This window comes from Cnephaeus nilssonii (assembly GCF_951640355.1).
Source record: "Cnephaeus nilssonii genome assembly, chromosome: 18".
NCBI classification, from domain to species: domain Eukaryota; kingdom Metazoa; phylum Chordata; class Mammalia; order Chiroptera; family Vespertilionidae; genus Cnephaeus; species Cnephaeus nilssonii.
This window is the reverse complement of record NC_137089.1, coordinates 41,286,554-41,297,475: the sequence shown is the minus strand read 5'-3', so window position 1 is coordinate 41,297,475 and position 10,922 is coordinate 41,286,554. Positions and strand designations below refer to the sequence as shown.

The 10,922-nt window shown below is 38.6% G+C and overlaps 1 protein-coding gene across 1 annotated transcript in view; it reads left to right on the top strand.

Annotated features, from left to right (window-relative positions):
• Window positions 1–683: 683 nt before the first annotated feature.
• Window positions 684–10,922, top strand: part of UBE2W (ubiquitin conjugating enzyme E2 W) — a 50,364-nt gene continuing 40,125 nt past the window's right edge. Inside the window, exon 1 of the mRNA XM_079796400.1 lies at window positions 684–1,588. Coding sequence (XP_079652526.1) covers window positions 1,574–1,588 — 15 coding nt within the window. The 5' untranslated portion in view covers window positions 684–1,573. The remainder of the gene's footprint in view (window positions 1,589–10,922) is intronic.

Below are 10,922 nucleotides of genomic sequence, written 5' to 3'. Positions count from 1 at the left end.
AACTTAATATTGATAATTATGAATTTTACATGGCGGCTTAAGCAGTGGGGAAAAAAAAAAAAACTTTGCCAGTGTAATACTTTTTGTGTCCCAAGTACTCCATTTATCTCTTATCACCCTTTATTCCTTTGTGTTTTCTGATGAGAGGAATGGAAAACTGATGTTCCCTCATTTAACTAAAATAAAACTAAGTCTTTCCTTTTATTTATATTTTTAAAACATCTCAGATTTTTCTGGTAGTATCTTGACAAATACTTTAATATACATAAATCAAGATTTTTCAAACACAACACAACTTTCTGTGATTATTCTGTCTTTGGTGAACAAATTTTTTACTTGACCATCTTAATAGCAAAGGTTAACTTTTTTCAAAACAATTAAATTACACATAAAACTGCAACCAAATTTGTTCATTTACTCATCAATAATTTTGTGAGGGCCTACTATGTGAGGGCCTACTCATCTAAGGTGCTGGGGATATAGCAGTGAAAAAAGTAGACAAGATTTCTGCCTTTTTGGATATAAAAAGTCTAATTGGGAGAGACAGGAACAAAATATTTAAGTTAATTGCATATTAGAAGGTGATTGTGTTGTGGAGAAAAAGCATGGAAGGAGGTTAGGAAATGTATATTTGGAGGATTTCCATTAGAATGCTTAGGAAGTATAGAATACACGAATTCTGTGCTCTGACCAAGTCCTTACCTAAAAAGCTTTCAGATATTTTAAAATATATTTTTATTGATTTCATAGAGGAGTGGAGAGGGAGAGAGAGGTAGAAACATCAATGATGAGAGAGAATCACTGATCGACTGCCTCCTGCACGCCCTCCACTGGGGATCAAGCCTGCAACCCCGGCATGTGCCCTGACCCGGAATCAAACCGTGACCTCCTGGTTCATAGGTGGACGCATAACCACTGAGCCACGCTGGCCAGGCCAGATTTCTTTATCTTAACCACAGGAGGATATTACTGCTGCTGAAGAGGTTACTTAAGCAATAAGAGGAACTGTAGTTTACATATTATACAAATTAACATAGAATTTGATTATTCAAATTGATAAAAATGAAATATTCTTTAGGATCCATAACTAAGGGTAGACTTTGTATTTCTCCTTGGAGAATATCTATTTTAAAGTTGAAGTTGTAACTGCTTTAGTAACACCTTAATCGTGCCTCCCAGCGTTTTTTCATGTTGTGGCACATGCAGAAAATAATTTTTTTTAAATTTTTTTTATTGATTAAGGTATTACATATGTGTCTTCATCCCTCCATTAATCCCCCACCCCCCCCCCCCACCCCCAACTCATGCCCTCACTCCCCTGGTGTTCGTGTCCATTGGTTAGGCTTATATTCATGCATACAAGTCCTTTGGTTGATCTCTCCTCCTTTCCCCCACCCTCCCCTATCTTCCCTCTGAGGTTTGGCAGTCTGATCGATGCTTCTCTTTCTCTGGATCTGTCCCTGTTCATCAGTTTATGTTGTTCATTATATTCCACAAATGAGTGAGATCATGTGGTATTTATCTTTCTCTGACTGGCTTATTTCACTTAGCATAATGCTCTCCAGTTCCATCCATGCTGTTGCAAATGGTAAGAACTCCTTTTTTTACTGCAGCGTAGTATTCCATTGTTTAGATGTACCACAGTTTTTTAATCCACTCATCTGCTGATGGGCACTTAGGCTGTTTCCAAATCTTAGCTATGGTGAATTGTGCTACTATGAACATAGGGGTGTATATATCCTTTCTGATTGGTGTTTCTAGTTTCTTGGGATATATTCCTAGAAGTGGGATCACTGGTTCAAATGGGAGTTCCATTTTTAGTTTTTTGAGGAAACTCCATACTGTTCTCCACAGCAGAAAATAATTTTTGAATAGCACATTAAGATGGGTGAGGTAGTTGGAGGTTGAAAGCTAGGTGTATGAAACGTTGAGGATGAGGATCAGTATCCTGGCATACCTGTAATGCTGGGGAAGCTCTGCTCTGTCATATTGCTAGGGTTGTTCTTTACCCTTCAAGATTATGGTTTCCCAGTTTTTTCTTTTTGGAACAGTCACAAATCACTAAGAAGATTATGGTTCAGTTATGTTTTGTTTGTTTTTCTTTCCTTTTTCTTTTAGGGGGCGGGTGTGGGGAGGGAAGAGAGAGAAACAACCATTTGTTGTTCCACTTATTTATGCATTCATTGGTTGATTCTTGTATGTGCCCTGTCTGCAGATTGAACCCACAACTTTGAAGTATTGGGATGACACTCTAACCAACTGAGCTATTAGGAAAGAGCCAGTTTATGTTTTAAGAAACTATTCTTAGAGCCCTAACCTGTTTGGCTCAGTGGATAGAGCGTCAGCCTGCGGACTCAAGGGTCCCAGGTTCGATTCCGGTCAAGGGCATGTACCTTGGTTGCAGGCACATCCCCAGTAGGGGGTGTGCAGGAGGCAGCTGATTGATGTTTCTCTCTTATTGATTTTTCTAACTCTCTCTCCCTCTCCCTTCCTCTCTGTAAAAAATGAATAAAAATATATTTTTTTTAAAAAGAAACTATTCTTAGAGAATGGTGGGCTTGTGATGGTACTTAAAATTGGTAGGAGTTAGATTAAAGATGTAGATTTACATTTAATTTTGATAATTCTAGAAATCTTAAAATACTAAATGAAAGTTTTTTGTAGCACATTTTTAGACATAACATTTTAGGGATCTTGATTTTTTTTGCTACAAACTTTCTGTCCCCAAACTACAAAAGCACTATTAAAGAGAATTTTTATGTGATTCTAAACATTCAAAAGAGTATAGCAGTATTGGGGTATTCTGTATTCAGCTAAACCATAAAATTGTATTTTGTGTGTTGTTTTATTTTCATTTTGTGTTTGATCTTTTTTTTTTCCCTATCAGCTCATTTCATTCACAAATATGTATTATAAAGTATTTAACTAACTTAGCCTACTGAATATACACTGAGTGGCCAGATTATTATGATCTCTGAACGCATAATAATCTGGCCACTCAGTATATGTGTGTGTGTGTGTATTAGAGGCCCGGTGCATGAATTCGTGCATAGTTGGGGTCCGGCCAGCCTGGCCAGTGGGAGGGGACATGGGTGGTTGGCCATCCTGCCTGCTGGTTGAACTCCTGGTCGAGGGGACAATTTGCATATTAGCCTTTTATTATATAGGATATACACTGAGATTATTATGTGTTCAGAGATCATAATAATCTGGCCACTCAGTGTATTTTCTGATCTTAGAATACAACTGTTTCATTCAGACTTCTCTTACGTTGGAAGTTTTAAGTATACTTGGTATACTTTTCTAATTTGACCATCCAGATTTATATATTAACTTCAGGTGTGGACTCCCCTTACGTTATGTCTAAGGTCTTAGAAGGTCAGTGCATAATAGTTGATTTTTGTCAAATCTAAAAACAGTGATATAATTGAGAGACATGGTCAATTGAATTACTCTTGTGGATTTTCTGCATTTTCTTCCTATCTTACCTAATTGGATCTTAGACTTTTTTTTTTTTTTTGATCTTAGACTATTGACTGTTGATTTGGCTAGATGGAAGGAGTTTGCAATTTAGTAACAAAAGATGGACTATGAATGTGTGCTAATTTTCAGGTGACTTAGAAGTAAATTATTTTGTATTATTCATAATTTCATTGCTCTTTACTCAAGTAATTGTATATAGTGATTGAGGGAGGTGAATATGGGTTCTTACCAACATTACTATTGTAGTCATGCTGCCTTGACAGTTAAATCCCACATCACTATTTGTTGATCTCATTATGAAGGGTTACAGGATAATCAAAAGTTAGAAAATTGTCATCTTGGATACAGAGGCTTACTGAGCACTGGAAACTTGGGGAATATAGCTAGAATTATGGTATTTGAGAAGTTTGGCTGGATGTTCTGGCGGGGAATAGGGCTGTTCAGGAGCTGTTGGACCAAGTGCCCAGAGAATGGGGCAACAGTAGAACTAAAGGTGTTCCCTTTGAATGATAAACTCAGTGGATAGTAGAGTCACGTCTAAGTGAACAAAAACATTAAGCTAGGATAACCATCTTCGCAGTCATTGTGCTACTCTGTTTTGCAATTAATGAGATGCCTTCTATTTTTGTCCCAAAGTGTGTTTGTGTCTTTTTAAAAAAAATACATATTTTTACATTGATTTTAGAGAAAGGGAGAAACATCAATGAGAGAAACATGGGTGTAGTCCAATCAACATGCCTTTTCTTTTTCCTTTCTTTTTGTTAATCCTTACCTGAGGATATTTTTCCATTGATTTTTAGAGAGTGGAAGGGAGGAGGAGAGACACAGAAACATCGATGTGAAAGAGATACATCGATGGGGGCTGGGGTCAAGCCTGCAATCAAGGTACATGCCCTTGACCAGAATTGAACTTGGGACTCTTCAGTCTGAGGGCCAATGCTCTATCCACTGAGCCAAACTGGCTAGGGCCATACCTTTTCTTTAAAATTATTGCTGCATTTTGTAATTAGAGGTAGTTGAAATACTAATTAGAGTATAATTTGTTTACTTTTTTACTACATGAAAGGAAGATATATTGAGCAAATTTGGTATATAGATTTTTTTAGTATGAAGATTTTGATGAGAAAAATTGTTACATTCTTAAGAAACCCAGTTTAAGGATCCCAGTGGAAAAAATTACATAGTGCATATATTGGTGCCATCTTTGCTCGTGATGTTGCTTAGTAGAAACCTCATAGAATTCATGTCTTTATGACAGTTAGTTTGAACTACCTTGATTTGATACTGCTACAGTCCATCCTTATTCACGGATTCTGTATTTTTTGAATCCGTCCACTCAGTAAAATTTATTTGTAACACTAAAAATGGATATTTATGGTGCTTTGGTGGTGATTTACACAACCGATTGGCAAAAAGACCAAAAAATTCAGTTTCTGGAAGCTTATGTTCCCAGCTGAGGTCAAACAAGGTGATTCTCTACCTTGTTTCAGCTGTTGTACTGTAAACAAATGTCCTTTTTTCAGTCTATTTAATGCCATTTTTCCACATATTTCTGTCTTTAAAATAGCTCCCAAGGGGAGGACTGAAGTGCAGCCTAGTGTTCCTAATTGCAAGAAGACTGTGTATGTTAGGTAACCTTTGTTCAGGCATGTGCTGTTGGCCTTGGGTTCAGTGTTAAAGAACCAACAGTCTATATTAAGGTGTCTTTAAACAGAAACCATTATTATTTTTGGTTGAATGTGACCAAAGGATCGCAGGAACCTAACCCTGTATTTCCCCTAGGAACCGTGGTTCAATATTTGCTGTGACTTTATAGAACATAACTACTGTGAATTTAATGAGAATTGACTATTTTGATTTAAATTACCAGTTCACCTTTAATTTGAAATGTATTGAAGCCTGGTTAAAACTGGTAAAAAGTAACATTGTGCCCTGGCCAATGTGGTTCAGTTGGAGTGATGTCCCGCACACCAAAAGGTTGAAGGTTTTTATTCCCGGTGTCAGAGCTCATACCCAGGTTGTGGGTCCCATTCCTGGTCGTGTGCACAGAAGGCAACAGATCCATGTTTCTCTCTCTCTCTCTTTGTGCATATGGATGTTTCTCTCCCTCTCCCATCCTCTCTCTAAAATCAATTAAAAAACACGCCATATTTTTAAAAATTGTGATGTTGCTACATTTTTTTGTCTTTTTTTATTTTCTACTGTAGATCAATACTTCCCCCTAGTTTTTTTTCTAGAGTTGCCAACACAATTTGAGTTACTGGTTTTCAGTTTGGGCATTATATTTTAAGTCACCTGGGAAGCTTTAAACAAAACAAAACAAAACAAAACAAAACTATCCCCAGAGAGCCATCTGGCATGCATCTTGGGCATTGGATTTTTTCTCAGCTAATGCACACCCTAAGTTTAAAGTTTATGGGGGGGTTTTAGTGTGCAGATTTTGTAAATTGGATGATGTAATACATCTTAGACCAGATTTAAAGTTTAGGAGATGGTAGACATATGAAAGTTGATACATTTGGGGAGAGCTTTAAGAATCAAATGTGAGCCTTAGCTGGTTTGGCTCAGTAGATAGAGTATTGGCCTGCGGACTGAAGGGTCCCGGGTTTGATTTCTGTCAAGGGCACATGCCTGGGTTTCGGGTTCGATCCCCAGTAGGGGGCATGCAGGAGGCAGCCAATCAGTGATTCTCTCTGATCATTGATGTTTCTATCTCTCTCCCTCTCCCTTCCTCTCTGAAATCAATAAAAATATGTGTTTTTGTTTTTTTAAAGAATTAAATGTAAGACTGTGAAAATGTTTATACATGTTCCTGGATCTCCACGTAATCACATTTCTATTAAAGAACATTCATTTACTGAACTAAATATCAGAGCCAATATTAACTGCTTTATAATTTTAGTGAAATCTCATTTGGTAGCTATTTTATTCAAAGAAACAAAGTAACTGCCCTGAGAGTTTCTTGTGGAGGAGGATTAGTGTACCAAGTACATTAAGATATGGCTGCTGGGTTGTCCTCTAGACTCGGTTATGAGCTAAGTGATTCTCCTATACCAGTTGTATACCTAGATAAACCTACAAATTTTATGTCATGAATCTTTGGAGTTGGATAATTACAACCTCAAGTGTTTTTTTGTTGTTTATTATTATTTTTAATATATATTTTATTGATTTTTTACAGAGAGGAAGGGAGAGGGATAGAGAGTTAAAAACATCGATCAGCTGCCTCCTGCACACCTCCTACTGGGGATGTGCCCGCAACCAAGGTACATGCCCTTGACAGGAATCAAACCTGGGACCTTTCAGTCCGCAGGCCAATACTCTATCTACTGAGCCAAACCAGCTAAGGCTCACATTTGATTCTTAAAGCTCTGTTTAGGGCATGTTTTTTTTGTTGTTTTAAAAAAAATTTTTTTTAATCCTCACCTAAGAATATTTTTTACATTGATTTTTAGAGAGAGTGGAAGGGAAAGGGAGAGGAGAAACACCAATGTGAGAGAGACACATCAATTGGTTGCCTCCGACTAGGGTAGGGAACTGTAACTGAGGTACATGCCCTTGACCAGAGTCGAACCCGGGACCATTCACTTTGCAGGCCGACGCTCTGTCCATCGACCCAAACGGTGGCTCAAACTCAAGTTTTTATTGTTTTAAATAATCTTAGGAGCCTTGTATTAAAATGTGAATAGCCCTTTAGGGCCATTGTTGCTAGTCCTTGCATCTTTTTTGTTGTTGTTATTGTTAAATATATTTTTACTAGAGGCCCGGTGCACAAAATTTGTGCACGGGGGAAGGGAGTCCCCAGCCTGCACCCTTTCCAATCCGGGACCCCTTGGGGGATGTCTGACTGCTGGTTTCTAAAACCAGCAGTGGGACATCCCTCTCATAATCCGGGACCGCTGGCTCCTAACTGCTCACCTGCCTGCCTGCCTGATCGCCCCTAACTGCGCCCTTCCCCCCCCCACCCCCCCGCCAGCCTGATCACCCCTAACCGCCTCTGCCTTCCCGCCGGCCTGGTCGCCCCCCAACTGCCCCCCCTGCCGGCCTGGTTGCCCCGATTGCCCCCTCCCCCCCCCCCCCCCTGCCAGCCTGGTCACCCCTTAGTGACCCGCCCCCACCGGCCTGGTTGCCCCAACTGCCCCCCTCTGCCATCCTGGTTGCCCCTCACTGCCCCCCCTGCCAGCCTGGTCGCCCCACACAGCCTGCTGGTCATTCGTTTGGTTGTCCCTCACTAACCCCCCTGTCGGCCTGGTCGCCCCACGCAGCCTCCTGTTCGGTTGTTACTGTGAGGGTGTCATGACCTATTTGCATATTACCCTTTTATTAGTATAGATTGATTTCGGAGAAGAAGAGAGAGAGAGAGAGAGAGAGAGAGAGAGAGATATCATTGATTGGCTGCCTCCTGCACACCCCACACCTAGGTATGTGCCCTGACCGGGAATCAAACTGTGACCTCCTGAGACGCTCAACTACTGAGCCAGGCACCTCCCTTTGTATATCCTGTGCTGAACTTTCTTTCAGTCCATTCAAATCCCTGGGAGTTAGGTTGTTTTTGATTCTCTGTCCTGGGTCTATCTTCCCTTGTCCTTAGGTCGAAGTGGACATTACTACGGATGTGTACATTCTGTTATTCTCCTTTACTTGCTAGGAAAACTTAGCAATGTTTTTTAGTCACTTTTTATATTGAAATTCCATTTTGAATTCTGGCTAGTTCAATAGCTCCCCTTGTCTTTTCATTGTTTCTGGGATTTTTTTCCCCTCTCTAGCAGATTAGTTAGTCCTTCCACTCTTTGTACTATTTTTCTGAATTCATATTTTACTCAAATCTACTTTAGTTCTTCACAGCTTTATACCTGACATCATGAACACACCAAACTTAGCCTGTTTTCACAGTGTACACGTTTTTTTACCTTTGTGCTCTCAGCACATTTTGCCTTTCATGGGATTTTTCATTTCTGCCTCATACTTAATATAGAGGTACTTTGTCTTTATTAGATTTTTAACTCACTAAGGACAACTCTATTGTTTGTAAGCACTCAGATGTTTTCTAAGTAAATAATCAAGTAAATACTCTCCCCTCCCCCAAATAGGTCATAAACAATATGCAAACATCGCTTTCTTACCCTCTCTTTGATTCCTTTTGCTTCAGCTTCTTCCCTGGCCCAATTAAAGAAACTAAAGAATTAAATAGGATAAAGTATATAGTATTTTAAAATTAGTGTAAAATTTCTGTTAATTATATGCATCTCTTTCAACTAGTTTAATATCTGGTTGGTGATTATTTCACTTTGTAGATAATGCCTCAGAGAAATTCTATTTTTTTCTGATGGTGGGTGTTTTTTTTTCCTCTCTCTTTTTTTAAATTAATCCTCACACGAGGATATTTTTCCATTGATTTTTAGAGAGAGTGGAATGGAGGGGGAGAGACATAGAGAAACATCAGTGTGAGAGAGACACATCGACTGGTTGCCTCCCGCATGTGCCCCGACCAGGATCTGTGATCGAGCCTGCAACCGATATACATGCCCTTGACAAGAATTGAACCTGGAGAAGAAGAAAAAAAAAGAACCAGTCCTCGGGCTGATGCTCTATCCACTGAGCCAAACTGGCCAGGGCAGTGTTTTTCTCTTAAGCTTCCAGTTCACAAACCTTAAGATCTTGACAGCAAATCATCTGAGATCTTGCTTCATTGATACTGAAATTATGTGATCATTTTCTCCTTAAAAACAGAAATGTTGTGTTTCAGGTTACTTATCATTCTTGATGTTGTATCCCTTTTCCAAATGTTTTATTCTTAGGCTGTGTCTGGGTATAGATCTGTCTGTGTGTGTGCATGGGAAGAGAGGGTATGAGGTTGTGTGGGGTGAGGTTTTGGTATAGGGATTTTTGTGATTGGTTCTCTCAGATCTTGTAGAGGACAGACGATCTATTGATGTCTATGAAATGCAGACTGGCTTCTGATAGCCTTTTTACCCTTTAACATAGTTACAGCTTTTAGATAAAGAAGATACAGTACATGTGTTCAATAGATTATTACTCCACCATTAGAAAAAAAGAATGAAATCTTGCCATTTGTGACAACATGGATGGATGTATAGGGTATTATGCTAAGTGAAATAAGTCAGACAAAGACAAATACCATATGATTTCACTTACATATGGAACCTAAAAAACAAAATAAATGAACAAACAAACTCATAAGTATGGAGAACAAATTTATGGTTGCCAGATGGGAGGAGGTTGCATGAAAAGGGGGAGGGGGTTAAGATGTACAAATTTCTAGATAAGAAAACAGTCATGGGGTTGTACAGTACAGCATAGAAAATATGGTCAATAATATTGTAATAACTACGTATGGTGTCAGATGGGGACTATACTTACTGAGGTGGTTACTTCGTTATATAAATGTCTACTATGTTGTACACCTGAAACTAATATACTGTATGTCAACTGGAATTGAGATTAAAAAACAATTTTTTATGATAACCATCACTCTGAATTTTGTATTTTTGTAGGTAATCTATATTTTCTCTCTGGTTTTAGAATTAACTCTATTTTAGATGGTATTCTGTACTTTCACAGTGATGTGTTTTAAGTTTGGAATTCTTTTTTTTTTAAATTATTTTATTGATTTTTTACAGAGAGGAAGGGAGAGGGATAGAGAGTTAGAAACATCGATAAGAGAGAAATATCGATCAGCTGCCTCCTGCACAACCCCCACTGGGGATGTGCCCACAACCAAGGTACATGCCCTTGACCGGAATCGAACTTGGGACCCTTCTGTCGTCAGGCCTATGCTCTATCCACTGAGCCAAACTGGTTAGGGCAGTTTGGAATTCTTTTTATGTTTTTTTGGAATTCATTGGGCTTTTGAATTTGAGGACTGATGTATTCAACAATTCTGGGAAATTTTCAGGCATTATCTCTTTAAATGTTGCCTTCCATTCTTTTTTGTGTTCCCTTTGTGTTATTTTTTCTGTTACATCCTAGAAAAATTCTTCAGATCCTCCTCCTAGGTACTAATTCCCTCTTCACCTGTGTTTAACCTACTGTTTAATCTATCATTGAGTTTTATTTAGATGGAATTTATCTGTCAGAAAATTCACCCATATAAAGTGTACAATCAGGTGTGCAACCATCTCCATAATTTAATATAAGAATATTTTCATAATTCCCAAAAGAAACCTTGTGCCCATAAGCATGTATTCTCCAACATTCCACTTGCTATTCTCCCCGTCCCTTGGCAAATTCCAGTCTGCTTTCTGTATGTATAGATTTGCCTGTTTTGGACATTTCATATAAATGGTATCATTATATATGTGGTTTTTTGTCACTGACTTCTTTTACTTGGCATAATGTTTTTGAGGTTCATCCATGTTGCAGCATTGTTAGTACTTCATTCTTTTTTATAGCCAAATAATATTCCACTTTATATATAC